Source organism: Vipera ursinii (assembly GCF_947247035.1).
Source record: "Vipera ursinii genome assembly, chromosome: 1".
Lineage (NCBI taxonomy): Eukaryota > Metazoa > Chordata > Lepidosauria > Squamata > Viperidae > Vipera > Vipera ursinii.
Window position 1 is genome coordinate 325,087,406 of NC_139512.1, and position 21,837 is coordinate 325,109,242.

General features: G+C 37.9%; 1 protein-coding gene across 3 annotated transcripts in view; it reads left to right on the forward strand.

The window, feature by feature from the left end:
• Nucleotides 1–21,837, forward strand: part of SPTBN1 (spectrin beta, non-erythrocytic 1) — a 209,357-nt gene that overhangs the window by 103,701 nt on the left and 83,819 nt on the right. For all 3 annotated transcript variants that reach the window (XM_083373144.1, XM_083373145.1, XM_083373146.1), the window contains one exon: nt 13,269–13,420. In XM_083373144.1, the coding sequence (XP_083229270.1) occupies nt 13,269–13,420 (152 nt within the window). The remainder of the gene's footprint in view (nt 1–13,268; nt 13,421–21,837) is intronic.

Sequence of the window (21,837 nt, forward strand, 5' to 3'; positions counted from 1 at the left end):
TTCTTTCGTAAATACGTGCGCAGGCACACACTCGCCCAGCCGCGCGCTTCGCCCAGCTTCTCGTGGGGAGTTTGCAAGCCCTTTGTTTCTCTTCAGGGCCGTCAGAAGGGCGAGCAAGTCTCTGCCCTGCCCTGCCCTGCCGTGGGGGTGGAGAGCCAAGCGCGCTTGACGTTCCTGGAAACGAGAAGGGCCTGCGGAGACTGACAACAACCCGAGTGCCCAAGCGGGTCTTCTCAGCATCAGGCAAAGTAGCTCACATGCAAAACAAGCCCGGCAGAGGAGCCGGAGCAGCTCCGCTGCTGGGGGCGTGTCTCGGCCGGGCCTTGCAGGATCTGGGCCGGGCGCCTCTGCTCGCCGCTCCGGCTCCTCTGCCGGGCTTGTTTCGCGTGCGAGCTACTTTGCCGGCCGCTGCTGAGGGAAGATCTCTGGAGAGGAGCATAAGGTGAGCTGCTGCATTTCCCAGCCTCGGCTTATACTCGAGTCACCAACTTTTTCCATTTTTTGGGGGTAAAATTAGGGGTCTCGGCTTATATTCGAGTCGGCTTATATTCAAGTATATACGGTATATAGGATTGGGTTCCACTTCCTTGTTTTTTGTAGGAATCAAAATTTATTGCTGGTAAATACTTGTCTTACCTCTATTTGAACACATCAAACAATCATGAGACAATCACTTCCCCAAGGAGTTGGTTCTCCTATCACACTGCTCTTACCATTTACACTGTGAACAATTAATTTTCACAATTTGCTATGCTTACTAACATGAGATGAATAACCTCTTATGCAGCATTACTTGCCACTGTAACAGATTTAAACTTTTAGTGATCTTATGGAACAATTTAAAAGTATGAAGAGACTCTTAAAAGTCAGTTTTGTGTTCCACTGCTTAGAAAAATGCCGCAATATTTTCATCTCTTATCTTAGGACAATAATTATCCTCATATGACTTTTCTATTTTGTGTACTGATCTGTGAGGGCTCAGTGTTTTCCCCAGATGAGTGATTTTCTCATGCCATCCTCTTTGTCTTGGCATCAAGTAGCTCTAGGCAGAAAAAAGTTGTTCTTTTCTAAAAGAAAAAAAATATCCTAGTAATGTTTTTATCATTGTTATAAAGCTTTAGAGGAATCAGAACGAAAATATAGGTAGTTTATTCACAACCACAATGACTTGCAATGGGAATTCTGGTCCCAATTCTAGTCATTATTTGACTATTACCTATAACACAGCTGTTTTGGGCACTGATTAAATTCTAAAATTTCTCTTCAAAGGATCAGTTTGGTCGGGACCAAAAGGCCTATGCAAACTCCTCTGCTTGTCTCAATAAATTAATCTGGAGAAAACATATTTTCCTTGTTTCTCCACATTCACAAATTAAAAATCGGCCGTAATACGAATGTGTGTCCTGTAATTCTGCAATCATGATTTTAGAGTCTGTCATGTTCAAGGAAGTAGCTCCGGAATATTCTTATATTTCTGCTCATGTCAGGACCCAGCTCTCTGCATGATTCAATCATACTGACTTTAAAAATGTTATTGGATATTTGAATATTCAGTCATTTCCAAAATGTTTTATGAAAGTGCTCTGTAATTATTTCAATTCATTTGTTGTATGCATAGAACTTGGGTCTGGCTATCACTGTGGAGAACAAGGACAATATAAACTATGATTTTACATCACAGGTATTACCAGTTACCAAAAGGCTCTACTTTATTGCTGTTGCTAACATATGGGTATCCCTAAGTATGCTGCTTCCCTTTGAAAATCTACCCTGTAATTTAGCATTCACCAGATTGTAGCTCATGGAAAAACATTGGTGTTGTTTTCTTGTGATGCTGCTCCCAGACTAAATTTGAATTTGTGTTATGTCTTTTGAATAAACAAAGTTGGCAAACTCCCCCTCTCCTGGTCATGCAATATGGGTGGCATTAATCTATGCATCCTTTGTGGAGAGAGCATTCAGGAAGGGTGGTATGTGACTTGTACTATAAATATTCTGATGTCTAGATCAGACCAAACAATCTTCCAAACAATTTGGAAATGCATTGAATTTAACCACAATAATCCTCAATCAGCCTTGTTGAAGCTGGATAGGGATTATGAGAATAGTCGTAATTGAAAGCTGATTATGTTGGGGAAGTTTGGTTTAGGTAAAATTGTAATTCTCAAAGACTATTTTGCTTTCAGCTGTGTTTTGTTTTTCATTTGATGAGTGGTAACCAAGAGCTATTTTGTAGTATCATCAGAACTAAGTATTAAAGGTTTTCCTGAATCAAATCAGTTTGGATTACAATCCTGAAGTTTTTAATGTAAGGGGGGAAAAATAACCTAGGAACTTTCAGGGAAACCGGAAGTCAAGGGCAAAATATGTTATGTGAATGTAAAACTTTACAGTTTCGATGCCAAGAATTGGGAAGATAGGCTGGAAAAATTAAGTTCTCACAACTCAAAATGTGACCAAAAGTGGGCAGTCCACAGTGTATTGATCATATATGGACTCCAGACTTTCTGCATAGCTCATAGATCTTCTTCTGATGCTTCTACCACATTTGGTGGTTTTCCATTAAAATTGATGGCAATTTGCCACAGTATAAATCAGAATCAAATGAAACACTTTGTTTTAGGGACATGTTATATGCAAAAAAAGCAAAATAAATGGAAAATTCCTGCACTGCTATGATACTGCCTACTTCATATCATAATAATGTCTATAGCCCTCAATGAAGAATAATAGTACTGTAAACAACATCAGGCTTCTAGTTAGAGAAAAGTTGTCTGCTCCTAATATGTGTAATCCCACATTTTGAGAGTCAATAATCAAATTTGGTAATTGGGTTCACACATTACACTAATTACTTAACCATAATTTATTAAATAATTCATTCTGGGCCAATTGCATAAAATATGTTAAGCATAAACTATGTGGTTTTTTTAAAAAAAAATCCATAACGTCTGATTTATCAAATGTGCTTATGACACTAGAGCAAACCACACTTGTTGCTATGTGTAAACGATGCTTGAATCACAGCTGTTCAGAGAGCTTCCTTTATTTTTAAAGCTGGACTTTCCTAATAATAATAAAATACTGTAGTTTTGGCTTATTTGGGGTTTTATAAATAGTGGGACTATTTGCTAGCTAAATATTGCTCAGGCACCAGTTACACTGGTTTTCATATAAAAAACTTTATATGGTGCAGTTGTTTCATAGCCACTTGAAAAGGTGCAACAGAAGCCATTGGCCCTTGCAGGGCAGTCTTCTTGAAAGAAAAATCTTCAGGAATTGCTGGAATTTATGGAAGGCATACCTCCACTTCTTGAGAGAACACATCACCTCCAATGAATATTCTGCTTCTTCAAAACCAGCTAGTTGCTTGCCCTATGTTCTTCTCTTACAATGCTGACCTTAGTTTTTATCATGTTGCCAGGGTGAGTCAGTGGCCACAGTACTCATTGCTGTAATCCTGTTCTCTTTGATGGCCAGGATGGAGATTTGATTTATGCAAGCATTAGCTAATTTAATTCAAACCTTTCCCACAAAGTAAGATTTCAGAAACCTGGTGTCTTTTTTAAATTTTAAAACAGGAAATTATGGTTCTTAGTTTTTGAACAATTCAGGGTTATAATTCAGCTACAAAATATGGTTTCAGTCCATTGTCTCTGGGTTTATCATTGTGTATTGAGAAGAAATTGCATGTGTGCTTTAATCTGTAATACGAGCACATAAATGTCACCAAAGGAGCAGATTAAGAATTGAACTCAACTTCTCCCTCAGCCCTGAGATCATTGGATAGATATGAGCAAGTCAGTGCTGGCATTATCCTTTACTTCTAGAACAAAACTGTGGCCTTCACCCTATCGTGGGAACATAAGAGAAGGATTTACAAAATGCAATAAAAATTCCAGGTAACTGATAATTGAATTGTTGGGAAATGTGTCATATTACTCTACAATAATTGTATCTACTGTGCCAAATCAATTATTTTAGAAGTTTCAAAGTAGGTTAAAGTATAAGCCCTTGATAACAGATGGAAATTACAGTACACAGATAAAAAAGGACTAAAGTCCATCAACAGCTGCAAGCATTTACTTATCCAAAACTCATTAAAATTTGGCTCACTTTTTACACCCCAAAACAAAACACACATTTAGAACAGTCTGCTAGATCAGACCAGGCCCTGTCTTATCCAGCTTTCTGTTTCTCACATTAGCCAGTTGCTCCCAAGGAAGAGCTAGAGAGAAATCCCTCTGAAATATTATTTTCCTGCAGCCAGTGTGGGAGGCATGTTCACCCCAGCACAGAGATGTAACAATTTATTCTTCAAAACCAACAGCACTTAATATTTCTGTATCATTCTACAATATAAAACAATCCTGTAATTTCTTTTATTATAACATAATATTTCAGATTGGAAGCCAGAATAAAAATAACCAATTGAAGCATATTGGAGATAGTTAACATCCTGGGATAATGGATAATAAAACCTGGACTTTTAATATATATCTGAGCACAGCAGTAGTGGAGTATGGGATATTCCACATGGAAGATAATTTCATAGAACAGAAGCCACCATTGAGAAGACCATGTGGCTTCAAAGTGGAACTCTTTAAGCTATGTAAACAATACCATCCCCAAAGATGTTACATACCTAGAAAATATAAAGAAAAACAAAATAAATTGGGGCAGTAGAAAGTGTTCTGCAATGAGGAAAGGTGGGGCAAGTTGTACTATGAAATAGCTTTGCTCTGCTTGGCAACTATGTTGTGAATGGACAAGCCAACCAGAAACAATTTTGTGAGAGCACACAAAAATTCTCAATGTTCTAAATATGTCCTGATTTAGTTAATTGGCAAGCTATAGTTTAGTGCACTATAAGAAGTCTGCCTCAGAATTTTCAGTAGAACTTGTCACATACATTTTCAGATACAGCCAACACTCCTATTTTACAGATGACGAATACGAAAGCTTAGAAATTTTTTCTTGTTTGCTTTATTTTCAGTTTTACTTGCACGAAGCTGTTAGCAGTCAAAAACCTTTGCTAGCTTATAAACTGGACTAGGGGTGTCCAAAATACATGGCTTTAAGACTTGTGGATTTCAACTTCCAGAATTCCCACAGCCCCCCTGGTCTACACTGTATTGGATTTCAATTGGTTTAAATACGAAATATTTGTAATCAAACATCCATTAGAGAGATCTTTCCCTCCTTTCTTCAAATCTTGACCAGAAATCTCAAGTACCAATCTTTTATTTGGACAACATTGTGTCCTTTGGGGTTTCCGTCCAGCGGAAATGTCTGTCCTTAGTGTTGCTTGGAGATAAGTTTTTGTTATCAGTGTAAACTTTTGAGAGCTACTTCCCTTTTCCTGCTGTGTATGCTTTGCTTGATACATATATTGTCTCCCTCCCTTTGCTTTCCCTGCACAATATGTGCACATTCAGGGAGATAAATGTTATTGCAAAGTACTAGATATTTGCTGCACCACCCATATCCTGTGGCTTTAATTAGAAATCTTCAGAAATTCTCATTTGTAGTCTTCTGTCACGCCTAATCCTTATGATGCTTTTGTCCGTTTGTGCAGTGATCTCACATCGATTATTATCATTGGTTATCTTGAATGGCTAGCCTACTTCCAGAATGGCTTACATAATTAAAACAAATCTCTGTTCTTGCCCAACCTAAAAGACACATTGAAGAAAGAAAAATAAGCCTTGGTGGAGCAGTGGGCTAATGCCTCCTTAAGTAACACCAGCTGCCTGCAATTAGTGCAGGTTCACATCCCACCAGGCTCAAGGTTGACTCAGCCTTCCATCCTTCCGAGGTAGGTAAAATGAGGACCCAGATTGTTGGGGGCAATTAAGCTGACTTTGTAATAATGCCGCTTGGGGTGTGTGTGAAAGCCCTAATAAGCAGGCATATACATAGAATGAAGGCTACTGCTAAGCTTGTAAGCCGCCCTGAGTCTTTGGAGAAGGGCAGGATATAAATGGAATTAAAAATAAAAAAAAATGATGAGGAATGAGAAAAACAAAGAAATTTAAGTATTGAACAATTCAGTATGCCTGTTCAATCAAAGGTTGCCCACTGCCTCTTAGAATAATTCATCATACTGGCCTTGTTCACTTTCAGTCAGCTTCCATGGTTGTGAGAAATCAGATATCTTCCTGTTTCGAGTACAATTGCATCCATTCATCCTGATTGCAGAGAGATCTCAAAATTTCCTGTCATGAAAGAAAATCTACATACAGATAGCTTTTCTCTGACCAAAAACTTTCCAGCTATCTTGTCCATTCATGTGTTCTTAAACTGGGAGAATCATCTTGTCAGCTGGACAAAGCAGGGAAGAAATGCCAGTGTGTATTAGCTCTCATGTTACCACCAAATATTGTTGAGTTCTAGATAGGGCTTTGAAAAAACAGTGTTCTCAATTAAAACAACAATCTAAGAAGACTGCCACATTTAGTTAATTTGGTATAACTTTAAACCTTATTAGCTGGAAGGGGAAATTTTTCATTTTCAAGTTAAAAATGCAAGAAACCCATATTTAAAGAAACTGAGGGTTGGTTATAAAACTCCTAATTGAAATGATCAAGAGGTGTTTTATTAGACAGCAAGCCAAAGCAGCTATTTTAAAAATATTTTTTTTCAAGTACCAATTCTCAGAGTGGCCACTCTCCAACTCAGCAGATGTTCCTGCCATGGTAGTTCTACATTTACAACAGGGGTGTGAAACTGGCGGCCCGCGGGTCAGATGTGTCATGTGCAGGTCATGCCCACCCTGGCTCTGGAAAGGCAAACAATGTTGCGATATGTCATGTGACGTGATTGAGTTTGATACCCGTGCCTTAGAATGTGATGTATACTCAGTGGGTGAAGCACAGCTAGGGGAATATCTATTTTATTGGACAAGTTGGGACTCCTTGTACATGCATGAAACAGTTCTTCTTGAGAAAGTTCATGGAACATTCCCAAAAAGCAGGACTGATAACTTTCGTAGATTCGTATCTGGCTAACCAGCCGTACACACTGTGTGTGGTCCTCAATAGAACTGCATCTACGTGGAGGCTAGTGTGTAGTGGGGTACCCCAGGACTCTGTTCTGGGCCCAGTGCTCTTCAGCATCTTCATCAATGATTTGGATGAGGGGATAGATGGGGAATTCATCAAATTTGCAGACGACACAAAGCTGGCACGAATAGCCAACACTCCAGATACAAAAGGATCTTGACAGACTTGAACATTGGGCACTACCTAACAAAATGAAATTCAACAGTGAAAAAAGTAAGGTTCTACATTTAGGCAAGAAAAACCAAATGCACAGGTGGTGGTACCTTGCTCAAAAGTAGTAACTGTGAAAGGGATCTCGGAGTCCTAATGGGCAATCACTTAAATATGAGCCAGCAGTTTGTTGCAGCTGCCAAAAAAGCCAAAACAGTGCTAGGCTACATTAACAGAGGGATAGAATCAAGACCACATATAGTATTAATACCACTTTACAATGCCTTGGTAAGGCCACACTTGGAACACTGCATCCAGTTTTGGTCACCACGATGTAAAAAAGATATTGAGACTCTAGAAAAAATATAGAGAAGAGCAACAAAATGATCAGGAGACTGGAGGCTAAAACATACAAGGAACGGTTGCTGGAATTGGGTATGACTAGTTTAATGAAGAGAAGGATGAGAGGTCACATGATAGCAGTGTTCCAATATCTCAGGGGTTGCCACAAAGAAAAGGAGACAAGCTATTCTCCAAAGCACCTGAAGGCAGGACAAGAAGCAATGGATGGAAACTAATCAAAGAGAGAAGCAACCTAGAACTAAGAAGAAATTTCCTGACAGTTAGAACAATTAATTAGTGGAACAACCTGCCTCCAAAAGTTGTGAATGCTGTAAAACTGGAAGTTTTTAAAAAGAGACTGGACGGCCATTTGTGTGAAATGGTATAGGGTTTCCTGCCTGAGCAGGGGATTGGACTAGATGCCCTCCAAGGTCCCTTTCATCATCATCAATTATTATTATTATTATTATTTCACCAGAAATTAAGATCAGGTGATGGAGAAATAAACTATACTGTATGAAGATGGTTGTGTTTAAAAATCATACAATTAATATTTTGCAAAAGAAATTGGAAAAATACATAACATAATATTGGATGCTATAATCCCAATTGATAAAAGGTACCAGATTGTGAAAGGCTAGACTCTATGGATATTGGAAGTTCTGTTGATAGCAGAACATGCTCTAACATTATAGATATATGCAAGGAAAGCAAGGGGAAGTAAATAATAATATGCCAGGATATTTTTATTCAAATGATGTAAATTAGTAATTGCATCATTTGAGCAGTGACATTATGATGATTTGTACTGTATGCCTGTATCTGATGCAGTGGTGGGATTCAGCCACTTCGCACAGGTTCGGCAGAACCGGTAGCTAAATTTTGCTGAGTTTGCAGAACTGGCTGAATGCACACTGCTTCCAAAAGTCTATTCTAGGCCTTGGAGGCCTGGAGGAGGCCTCCCAGGCCTAGAACGGCCTGCTGGAAATGCATGGATACCACTTCTGGAAGTCTGTTCTAGGCCACGGAGGCCCAGGCCTGCATCCAATAAGAGAACCAGTTCTTTAGGTATTTGAATCTCACCACTGGTCTGATGTAACCATTTTCCTGAAGTTCAACAGTTTTAGATGTACCTTAAATTAGGGGTAGCCAGGTGGGATATAAATATATTAAATAATTTAGACTTTCATATGCAATAGTTTTAGATTTCTGCAATATGGTAGAATAACTTTTATTACTGAACAGATAAAAGATAATTGTTTTTAATGTAGTTATTTATTCAATTTAGCCCCTTTCTTACTCCAAATTATTCTGGGCAGCTCACAATATAATATAATATTTAGTATAATATATTTATAAGCTATATATCTGTTTATTTGTTGATGTTGATTTGTTGCCAGACAGTTATAATTAAGTCACCATGCATAAGAAAATATAATTCTATTTTATATAAATTTAGAAAAGGGATTTGTTCCTATTTTCCAGTGTTACGGGATTATACTGTACTCAGTAAAGAGCAGCTCAATTTTCATGCATCAGTTAGCAATGTGGTTTTCACTTTCTGATGAAGTACCAGTAGCTACTTCCTATTTCAGCCTGTGAATTTTATCAGCTTCAGCAACCTTATCTTATGGTGTGGACAATGACAGTTTGCAGAGGAACATTTATCCTGTTCTGGTCCCCAAGATTTTAAAACATTGGGAAATAAGAGAGAAATATCTATAGATGGAAGGTAACATATAGAATGGGCTTCCACCTGTAAAGGCTATGGAGAAGGTGAAGAAAAAAATTTGTAGTTACCATTTCCCTATGGCTTATAGTTGTGTCAGGAATTGCTGCCCTGATTTATCTGGAGGCATTATGTTGATTAGAGGGACACACTGCCCCGTGGCCCTCCAAATATTGCTGAAGTACAATTCTGAGTATCATTCTCCCATCTGAATGCTCCTGGGGAGTGCAGGTATTGTAATTTTGTAATAGTTGGAGTGCCAGAGGTTACATTTCTCTGACCTACACTGTCACCTGCCCAAGATATTGCAGCAATTTGCATTAGAGGAGAGCAATTAAATATTTAAACTGGAAACAACAAAGAGATTAGAAATTTAATCACTCTGCCTGTTGCCACAAGGTAACTGTGCCTTCAAAACAGGTCCCTCCAGATATAATGACAGTGTACTAAAAAGCTCTGAAAGGATATTACATACGGTATATCTGAAAAAGGGCTCACAGAGAAAATATTTTTAAATCCTTCCTAGAAGTTACTTCAAAATACTTTTATCACCATGTACAATGTATGCCATTGTGTGTATAAAATAAAGGACATTAAATGGTTAGATGTTGGAGCTAAATTATAGTTGATGTTGGCTGAACAAACAGTTGTGAAAATATTCCTTAAAATTAAGTGGATTCTGCTTGCTTTTGGCCTTCTGTTAAATTTGATTAATTTCAAGCCTAGTACAGTTTTGGAACAATTCACACCCATTACCTAGTTTTCTTTTACCTCTTTTAGCTTTTAGGTTACATGAGTTAAATCTGCAAAGGGCAGAATTCTTTCAGGCAATAAGTGTTATTGGTAGTTATCTTATACTGATTTACTGCCAATTCTTTTTTGGTTGTTTAATTGGACTTGAGTATGGGGTAAAATTGCTTGCCAGCTTTCTTTTGAAAAGCTAGCCCACTTTAGAATCATTATCTGAATTAAAATGGAATATTGTTAAGATAAAACCCTGAACTGTGTTTGGTCGACATAAGAGTTACAAAGTAGTCCATAGAAGATGGAAGACACCATCAGTGCTGGTCTTTGACGTTCCCCAGTCCTGTTTATTCATACAGCTTATAATTCAAAGTAGCATGAAGGGAAGTGTAAAATTAAGTAAACATATGCAAGAGGTAACAAATCATAAAAATACGTTAAAATAAACAGCACAGAGAATACTCGGTATTAATTTACAGGTAACCAGTGTCAGTGAGCTCTCTGGCAGACAGGTTGCATGGCTTCTAGAGTGAAAATGTAATGGTGTTTAAAGCCCTACATGGCAGGGGTCCGGAGTACCTTAGGGAACACCTGCTGCCGGCGTCTACTTCCCTCCGCCCTGTGCGTTCCCACAGAGAGGGCCTCCTCAGGGTGCCACTGGTCAGAGAATGTCGACTGGTGGCCCCCAGGGGGAGATCCTTCTCTGTGGGCGCCCCGGAGCTTTGGAACCAGTTACCGGTTGAGCTCCGGACGGCGCCTGATCTTCGCTCCTTTCGCCGCGATCTGAAAACATACTTGTTCGAGCAAGCCGGCCTGGCCTGAGGGGGGATTGGTGGGGTTTTTTTACTATTTTTATTGGGGGTTTTTTAGTATGTATTAACTGTATTTTTAATTGGGCATGTATTTAATTATCTTTTATCTTTTGTAAATCTCTGTGTTTTATTCTTGCCCTGTACACCGCCCTGAGTCCTTCGGGAGAAGGGCGGTATAGAAATATTAATAAATTAAATTAAATTAAATTAAAAGCTATTAGAACAGAAATGTGATGCAGTTGGAAGGGGCTGGGAGTTGGGAGGGTAGTTAGGTCAAGGGACTGGTTGTTATGAACCTGAGACTTTTGGCTGCTATAGCATTTTCTCCTTCTGTATGAGTTCCTGCTCATCAGATTCTATACAGCCTCATTTTTGTGCATGGAGGGAAGGCCTGGGAAGAAGTGAGTGTGGAAATGATTTTTGACACATCCTGAATTATATTTGTGGGGGACCAAGAGTTGAAGGGTAAGGATTAGCATGCTGGCTGGCTAGGGAATTTTGGGATATGAAGTCCACATATCCTGAAGTTGCTGAGCTTGAGAAATGTGTAGAAGTCATAATGGCCTTGATAGACAGTGGGAAAATGAATTACTAAAGCAACTATCAGAGCCCTCACTAAGCTCATTCAAAGAAACAACCTTAAGAAAATGCCCCAGTCAGGTCCCTCCCTAATTCACATAAAGATAAAGTGATGGAAGAGGGAAATACATTCAGATCTGCAAGATACTCTTACTATAGCAGTACTAATTAAAATAACTGTATACAGTACACATATAGCATTTGTTTCTTAGTCTGGTATAAATTATAGGGTTGACAATAGGATCTTTATAGGTACTGCTTTGACAATAACCACAATAGGGACCAGAAAATTTATTACTAATTAGTCAGTTAAGTGTGGCATCACTTGATTGCATTCAATTTTATGACCTTTTTGCCACAGTTGTTAAACAAGACATCACATGCCCATGACTTCCAATCTTCCCTTCTGGCTTCCCCATTGACTTTACATATCAGAAACTGGCTGGGAAAATAACATATGGTGATTATCTGATTGTCATAAATGCACAGGAGCTGCCACGTACCCAGATCACAATCATGCAACCGGAGGGATGCTATGTCAGTTGGTTTTTAATCATTTTTTCCAATAACATAACTTTGAATGATCACTAAACAAATGGGTGTAAATTGAGGACTATTTGTATTGGTCCAGGATTGCTCTTAGTAAATAACCCCTCCTTGGTACATGGCCACTTATTATATACACATCTGAACAATATAGTGACCATGTAGTTGTTGGGGCTAATGGATTGTGGGGCTAATGGATGTGTCTCTCATATACTATTTGAATATGTTGTGACAGTAGTCTGAAGTTTTATTACATCACGCCACTCTTAAGTACTGGCAGTATTAGTGAAAACGTTTTGCTCTTTGTTGCTGCTTGAGTAGAGCCAACATTGTATATTGGACATGTTGTAAGTGATTGAAGTAGCCAAATTAAAACTCATTCTAAACAAATCTCACTCAGCCATGCATTTGCCCATATGACTTGGACTCAGAGAAAGTAACTAGATCAAAGCTTATCACCTTCCCAATACTTAATCCAGCATATCTTGAGGACAGCAAATTGGAGAAGGTTTTAACAATATATGAGATTAATTTTGGGTTGTAGGAGAGAGATGAAGCATGTATTACATTCATCTTGGTGCTTTTATCAGGATCTGTGATAAACCTTTGCCTCTGGAGCCTGAAAATTTGTTTAAGAATTATAGGGTAATGGATAAATGGCAACACATGCATATAGATTATCAAATCATTATAAAAAGGTAAAGGTAAAGGTTCCCCCGCACATGCGTGCTAGTCGTTTCCGACTCTAGGGGCCGGTGCTCAACTCCGTTTCAAAGCCGAAGAGCCAGCGCTTGTCCGAGGACGTCTCCGTGGTCATGTGGCCGGCATGACTAGACGCCAAAGGCGCACGGAACGCTGTTACCTTCCCACCGTAGTGGTCCCTAATTTTTCTACTTGCATTTTTACGTGCTTTCGAACTGCTAGGTTGGCAGAAGCTGGGACGAGTAACAGGCGCTCACTCTGCTACGCGGCACTCGGGATTTGACCCGCCAAACTGCCGACCTTCAGATCGACAAGCTCAGCGTCCTAACCCACTGAGCCACCGCGTCCCTTCATTATATTTTTAATTAAATCATTATATTTTTAATTAAATCAAAATTTAGGAATCAACCTGGAAGCACTATTGGAGAGTTGCCTCCAGTTGGAATTGAAGGTACTGAGTTACCTGAATGTGTAGCATAACTTAGTATAGGCCATGAAGTATGATCAGACATGTATCTTGTCCAGATGCTGTTTGTGTTTTAAATGTTTGTGTTTGTGTTTTTATGACTAAGCTTTACTGTATATTTTCTTCTTCACTAGATGAGCGAGAGGCAGTACAGAAAAAGACATTCACTAAGTGGGTTAACTCTCACTTGGCACGTGTATCCTGTAGAATTACAGACTTGTACACGGATCTTCGTGATGGACGAATGCTTATCAAACTGTTGGAAGTTCTTTCAGGCGAGAAACTCGTAAGTTTCTGTTCTAGATATTCCAAGGTCAATTTTTTTTTAAAAAACCAAGTTTTATTAATTTTCTAATTTTACATCCAAATATTTATGAAGGAATGTAGTGGTTGGGTGATCAAAAGTTAACAATGACAAATAACAAAATCTTTTGTGATCAGCTCAGATTACATCAATATGAGTTCCCTCTCCAGTTCCCTTAATTACAATAACATAATGAAATTAATATATTTCTAATTGTGACACAATCAATTAGAACAATTTTCAGTATATTTTCACTTATACATATCCAAGTCCTATTGTTAAATTTTACCTAATTGCAATACAGTGTTCCAAAATAGCCTATTGTTGTTAGTTGCAAAGTTGTGTCCGACCACATTGCGACCCCATGGACAACGTTCCTCCAGGCCTTCCTGTCCTCTACCATCTTCTGGAGTCCATTTAGCCTCATGCCTACTGCTTCAGTGACTCCATCCAGCTACCTCATTCTCTGTCGTCCCGTTCTTCTCTTGCCCTCAACCTTATTGGACGCCTTCCGACCGAGGGACTCATCTTCCAGCGTCATATATTTTTTCCTTTTGGGGTTTTCATGGCAAAGATACTGGAGTGGGTTGCCATTTCCTTCTCCAGTGGATCACATTTTGTCAGAACTCTTCTATGACCTGTCCATCTTGGGTGGCCCTGCATGGCATAGCTCATAGCTTCATTGAATTATGCAAGCCCCTTCGCCACGACAAGGCAGTAATCCATGAAGGGGAAAATAGCCTAATGTATCTAGAAAACTTAGTTTTCTGGTAACCCACATTTCCCCTATTTGATTAAATAGTAATTATCATGTCTAAAATACAAACGTTCATTTCAGTGCATTCTTATTTTATAAAAATATATTCTGTTTATCATCTTAATAGTTCATCAATTATTGAAAAAGTATCTTGCTGGCGGAAATTGATGAAACATACAGGGTCCAAACTAATTATGCGAGAAGGCACAACCTCCCAAAAGAAGTACATGTAAGGTTAGTTAAAAAATCAATTCGGGATGAGCTTCTGCATAGATCTAGAGAGGAACCATTAGAATTTCGGGGCCAACCAATCACCATCCTTAAACAGATACCTAAAAGGATGAGGGATCTGAGACGCGGCTATCAATTCTTAACATCCAAACTAATAAGAGAAAATGTAAACTTTAGATGGCTAACTCCAGAGGGTATTCTTGTTACGTGGCAGGATAGAAGGCATAGACTGGACACGATAGAGAAGGCAGAAGATTTTTACAAACGCCACTTCCATAGCCAAGAGGAAGTAGATTTAGAAGATCAAGATGGAAGGGAGGTAAGAGAAAGAGATACAATACGTGTGGCAATGGATGGGAAGATCTTAGCTACAGAGGATAGAAGGAACAAATCCGGTGAGTTAACAGAGAAACATGGAACTAGAGACAAGGAAGAGAGAGAGCCCCGAATCACGAGATCCACAAAAACCAGAAATAAGTAAGATGAAGGGAGGTGAGTGTAGTATTATGTCTGTGAATATTAATGGATTGAATTCGCCAGTGAAAAGGCGGAAATTTTTTAATAGGCTTATTCACCAACAATTGGATATCGTGGCAATACAAGAAGTCCATATAAAGGAACAACAAAAATATTTGTTAGTACAACCAAGAATAGGGAACCTATTCGTTTCCTTAGACCGACACAAGAAAAAGAGAGGAGTGGCACTATATGTAAACCCAAAATTGACTGCAAAACTAATTTATAACGATAAAGAGGGTAGAATACTGATAGTCGAGGTTATGATAAATCACAGGAAGGTCATGATGGTAGAGATATATGCCCCAAACCATAACCAAGAACAATTTTTCAAAACACTTCACAATAAGATATGTAGCATTGATTATGAGGAGATTTGTTTAATAGGAGATTTTAATGCTATCCTAGATATAAATTTGGATTATATGGGAAAGACGCTTAGGAAAAAGAAGAGAAGAACTCTACCGAGATCTTTTCTTAACTTGGCTGAGGAACTAAATATCCAAGATGTCTGGAGGGAAAGAAATCGTAAGGCTAGACAATATACATATTACTCCAACCGACATAACTCATGGTCTAGAATAGACATGGTGTGGATGACGAAAGAAATTAGTTCAGAAATAGATGAGGTACATATAGCGACAGGTACTTGGGCAGATCACAATCCTATTAAACTTATCTGGAAAGGTTCCAAAAAAATATCCAGATGGACGCTTCAAAGAGCAATTTTAAAAGAAGACGAATTCAAATCTAAGATGGAGAGAGAACTAAGTTTTTTCTTTAAGGAAAATAAAGCTATAGACACCTCAGTACAAAACAATTGGGATACAGCTAAGGCTGTGATGAGAGGGGTAGCGAGGGCATATATGGTATATAAAAATAAGGGGAAAAGACAACAACGGGAAAGATTAGAAGAGGAATATAAGAGCTTAGAAGTTACACTCCAACAAGATCCACAAAAAGAGAATATCAAGCAATCTATGGATCTGATTAAACACAAACTTAACATTCTAGACAAAGAGAAATTGGCACAACAATTGAGAAACACGAAACAAAATTTTTTTGAAAATGCAAATAAACCGGGCCGGTGGCTCGCATACAAATTGGGAAAACAAAAGGGGAAAAACTGGATTCACGAACTACGAGATGAGGAAGGGAGAATATTCCACCAGGAGGAAAAAAAAAAATTATAGCCCAGGAATTTTATGAACGTTTATATAAAGAAGATAGCCAGGCAAGTGTGGAGAAAATGGAGGAATATTTTCAAAGAGCCAAACTACCTAAGGTCACAGAAGATACCAGAAATATGTTAAACGAGGAAATTCGACTATCTGAGGTGATAAAAGCTATTAATGCACAAAAGAATAATAAAGCATCGGGACCCGACGGTCTTCCATCAGAGATTTATAAAGAATTACAAAATATCCTAGCTCAACCCCTAGTGGAGGTATTTAACGCAGTATTAGAAGGCGCAAGGACGCCTAAATCTTGGCTAGAGGCAAACATAACCCTTATTCCGAAAGATAACACAGACCATACATTAATCCAAAATTACAGACCCATATCACTTCTTAACTCGGACTACAAGATATTTACATCAATTATAGCGGAACGATTGAAACGATTTCTGAATGATTTCATACACGCAGATCAAAATGGTTTTCTCGCTAAGAGACACACTAAGCACAACATTAGAATAATATTAGATACATTGGAGTACTATGAATTACATAGCGAACAACAGATGGCATTACTTTTCTTAGACGCCCAAAAGGCATTTGACAATGTTAAATGGTCTTTTTTGTGCCAACAGCTTAGCTTTATGAATATGGGTGAAAAATTTATAAATATAATTAGGGCAATTTATGACAATCAGGAAGCAAAAATAATTATTAATGGGGAAGCATCTAGCAAGTTTCAAATTCAAAAGGGAACACGGCAAGGCTGCCCCTTATCACCGTTGCTGTTTATATTGACTCTTGAAGTATTAACGAGAACTATAAGAAACGACCCAAAGATAAAAGGATTAACCATTAAAAAGGAAACCTTTAAATTGCAAGCTTTCGCGGACGATCTAGTTTTTATTATGGAGGATCCATGTCAGACGGGACCAAAGCTATTGGAAGAATTATCTAAATATGGTGAGGTTGCCGGACTGCGAATAAATAGAAATAAGACCAAGATGATTGTTAAAAATATGACCAATAAACAAAAAGGTAATCTGGCCGAAATCACGGATATAGAAATAGTCAAGAAAATAAAATATTTAGGGATTAACATTACGGCTAGATGCACTTCACTCAAAAAGGATAATTATGATAGTGTAGTGAATCAAATAAAAGGTGACCTGGAAAGATGGGGAAACCTAAAACTCTCATTATTGGGAAGAATCGCTGTCATTAAGATGAATATTCTGCCTAAAATCCTGTTTCTGTTTCAGAATATCCCAATTCAACTCGACTCTAAATTTTTTCGAAATTTGGATAAATTATCACTAAATTTTATTTGGCAGGGGAAAAAACCAAGAATTAAATTGAAATATTTACAAGACACGAAGGAAAATGGGGGTTTTGGATTGCCAGACTGGGAATTATATTACCACGCCGCGGCCCTGAGCTGGATTAGAGAATGGGTAATCTTGAGAAATAGAAGACTATTAACTTTAGAGGGTCACGATTTGCAATATGGCTGGCATGCTTTCCTATGGACGGAGAAACAAGGTCTTTTCTCGCATTTTCAAAGACACCGGATCAGGCAAGCGCTACTCAATACTTGGAAAAAAATTAGATCTCACAATTACACCAAAATACCGGTCTGGCTATCCACCCTTGAAGCGATAGTTTACCCAAATCTGTTTGATTTGGGTAACATAATCTCATACAAGGATATTCTGAATGAGGAGGGGGAATTGAAACTTAGGAATGAACTAGAATTACAAGGTATAAAACTCGATTGGTGGGCCTACTTACAAATCCAATCGAGATTTAGGAAGGATAAAAATGAATGGGGGATATATACCTCTGAAACAGCATTGGACAAAATATTATTGGGACCGGACTCTAAACAAATAAGGAATTTTTATAAATTACTTTTGGGATATAAGCTGTTTGAAGAGCAAGTGAAAGACCCCATGTTGATCTGGGCTAACAATTTAGGACATAACATCGACCTAGATACTTGGCAAACAATTTGGGATAGGAATAAAAGGATAACACTGGCCTCATCGTATAAAGAAAATTTATTTAAAATGTTTTACCGATGGCATCTCCCCCCAGCCCGCTTAGCAAAAATGTACACAACAGTATCTCCCAAATGTTGGAAGTGTTCTGAAGAGATAGGCACATACTTCCACACGTGGTGGTCTTGCAGTAAAACACAAAAATTTTGGAGAATGATTTGGATTTGGCTGAAAGAAATATTGAAACAAGATCTGGAGTTTAGTCCAGAACTTTTCTTGTTGGGAATCACGAAAGAGAAATATCCTAAAGATGTGCTATACTTAACGATCCATATTATCACAGCAGCTAGAATATCATTTGCGCAAAAATGGAAAAAGAATGAGATCCCAGGACAAAAAGAGGTTATTAGGAAAATTTGGGATTGCGCTGAAATGGACAGATTAACTTTGGAATTAAAGAATAAAGATCAATCAGACTATTATAGAATTTGGAACAAATTGTATCTTTGGATGGATAAAAAGAAAGGTCTCTATTAGGTTTTACAGACTAGCTCACTGTTTTAAATATTGTGGTATTTCACCGATTTGTAATCTAAGTGTATTTAAGTGTATTTTTGATGTACATATATACATGTATATATATATATATTTAAACATTGTAGACAAAAAGGTTTGTCAGCTCGCTGGTACTGTGTCCAATGTTTTTAAATAATAAATTTAATAAAAAAAATTTAAAAAAAAAAATTATTGAAAAAGTATCTTTTGTTATATCATTCCAAATTCTATGATATAATTCAGAGTTATGTTCTAATAGCTAGCTTTCCTTTCCCTTAGAAATATAAAATCTAAATATAAAATCAGTTTATATCTTTTGAAGATTTCCCTTGGTCCATTTAAAGAAAAATTTAAGCTCTGTCATTAGAAATCCCAGCAAGTAGGGAAAGAAAGAAGAAGAAAAGACCCCAGTTTTTAAAAATCTAACTCTAGCCTTCTTTTTGTGCCAAACAGGTTTCCATGACAGTGCCTTTAAATTCTCAAGTGTGTCTCCCTTTCTTCCTACACATATTGTTTGAGTCCAGAGAGACCATCTAATTGTCAGTTTTTCAAAAGAAAACCCCTTTATAATCATTGAAATTGTTGCTTTAATAAATCAATTCTCAATATTTGGTGTAGTATATTTGTCATTAGTTTAATCTGATCTTCTTCTTCTTTCAGTTCCATTTGGCTCAGGTAAGAGGTCATGTCCAGTGTTTTGGTTGTTGTTTGGTTGGCTAGATTCTCAATGTACTGTATTTGAAGCCTTTGGCATCCTCCATCTTAGTATTGCTTTCTTCAGCTTCTGTTGTTTTTTGGATTGTAGATTTTGTAGTTGGAATCAAGATTTGGGCATCAAGGTTCTCAGTAGATTGTATTTGCTGTTCTTTAGTGTCCCCTATTTTGATGTTAATTTCCTCCTCTTCGTTTGGTTTTTGAATTGTCAGTTCATCAGTTAAAGTCACATTTTGGTTTGGTAGATTTAAGCTGTCAGATTTATTTTGCAGTCTGGCTTTCATTTGCTCAGCCACTGCCAGGATTGTTTCAAGTATGAGTTTATAGTCGTGGTGGAAAAAATTCTTCCATTTCTTTGGTGTTTACAGATAGGTGTTTTGTGGAGGCTGTTTTTAATAAAAGCCAATAAATGTCCACCTCCACTATTCCTAAAAGTTGCTTTGCCAGGTGTTGCCAATTCTTATCTTTAAAGATAATGTCAAGGTCAAATCTGAAATTACTTGCTGTATCAGGTTTCGTCACAAGATGTCCTCACTAGCCTGTAAAATCTTTTCCAAACTTATAAAAGTCCGGGTTTTTTCCCCTTTTTGCCCTTCTTTCACAGCTTAAAAGGTAGATAGGATAGTAGGTTCCCATAAAAATAAGGATTTTTTAATATCCCAAGAGTTCCAAAAGTACAAGTACAATTGCTTAATTATTCAGTTAATAATTACCATTTCTTTTAAGGCTTTAAAATTTTAATTCTCCAAGTAAGTAGTCGCCGCTCTTTCAAAAGTGGGGGAGACAATTTTCAGGAAAGTCCCACAGGAAAGTAGTTAGGGGAGTAAGAAAGGTAAGATCTCACCCAGATCCTCCAGCTTGCTTCGTTGTGCTTGATAGTGCTTTTGGCTTTCGGCAGGGAATGGCTTAATGATTGGCCATATTAATGGCCGATCTCTTCTTCTTCAGGCCAGAGGAGCTGCTCTGGATCAAGTCAAGGGCTGCTGCCCTTCTGCGATTGCAGGGAGGGCCTCCTCACAGTGGTTGCCCCTCCAGGGCGACTTTTGACCCTTTTCAGGGTCCTCCGAGGAAGAAAGTTCAGACAGCGGGGAGAAGGTTCTTCTCACACATCCGCTGGCACCGCACGCGCAAACCGGAAGGCCCCCAAAGTCAATTCTTAAGCCTTTTGCAATTTCCTTTTATAAGGCAAAGTACAAGGTTGAAATATTTACTTAATATATTTTATGGCTAATTTAGATTTGAAGATCACTCCTTTTTAATGTTTTTATTACACTACTTATATCTGGTTGAAATATTTGACTAGATTTTCATATTTTCATATTTTCTGAACCATGTTCAGTGGCCTATGATGTGAACCTCTTATTTATTTATACATTTCTTTAGAAAAAAAGAGTTAACAATTCTGGATGACCTATGTAAATCCCATCAGTCATAAGCATAAAACTGCAGTTGAAATAAGACTAAAACATTTAAACATTAAAACATTTGAATGTTAAAATAGCTGGATAAATAAATATGTTTGAGCCTTTTCTTCTTAGGGAGACTTGTTTCATCTCAATAGAATATGTTTCATAATATAGGCTGCACACTAGAAACAAGAGCTTATGAAATTATAAAAAAATTAAAGAAAGTTCTTGGAATCTTGAGTAATCTCTCCTAACCTACTTTCTTTATGGTATAGTAAATGCATTTCCCATTTTTAAAATCTTAATAAAAATATGTTTAGGCGCTTCTTACTATTTATTCCAGAAATATAATAAAAAGTGGCATAACAACAGGTCTATTGAAAATCTTAAAAGCTGCCAAACTGTTTATACATTTTCCAAGGGAAAGAGCATTCTTTCCTATTCTTTATCATCAGCATCTGAGAAAAATAACTACAGCAAGAAATAGTATAATGGATTTGCTTTAGCAAAAATCAACTCGTAAACATGTCATAATGCATATACAGCTTTCTGTATTTTCAATCCATTGTGGAAGAGCCACTGTAGGGTAGTGTTTAAGGTGTTGGGCTAGAAATAGGGAGACCCCTTAGCCCCTGGGGCTAGACATTATTTTCCAGTCCAACCTGCTTCACAGGGTGGTGAAAAAGAGGAATGTTATGTATTCCCTCTGTAGCTACTTTTACTTCTTTCCCCTTTCCCCACACTGATTTCTCTTCCCCCCCCCAATATTGACTGGAAACAGTCTTGGAAAAAGGAAGAAAACCTCTCCAAAACTGCCTCTCATTCCCAACTCCCTAAACCATCCAGAAGGATACAATGAATGATGGTAATGAAAACCATTGAGAGAACTAAGAGAGCAAGGATAGTTGTAGCATCACATTCCAAACTGTCCAGAGGTCATCACCAAGCACATCTCAATGCTATACTCTGACCTGGACCTAGACTGAAAAGGTCTAAATAATCCACTTCAACTAGGGTCCTCTGAATGCCAACCTCCACCTCA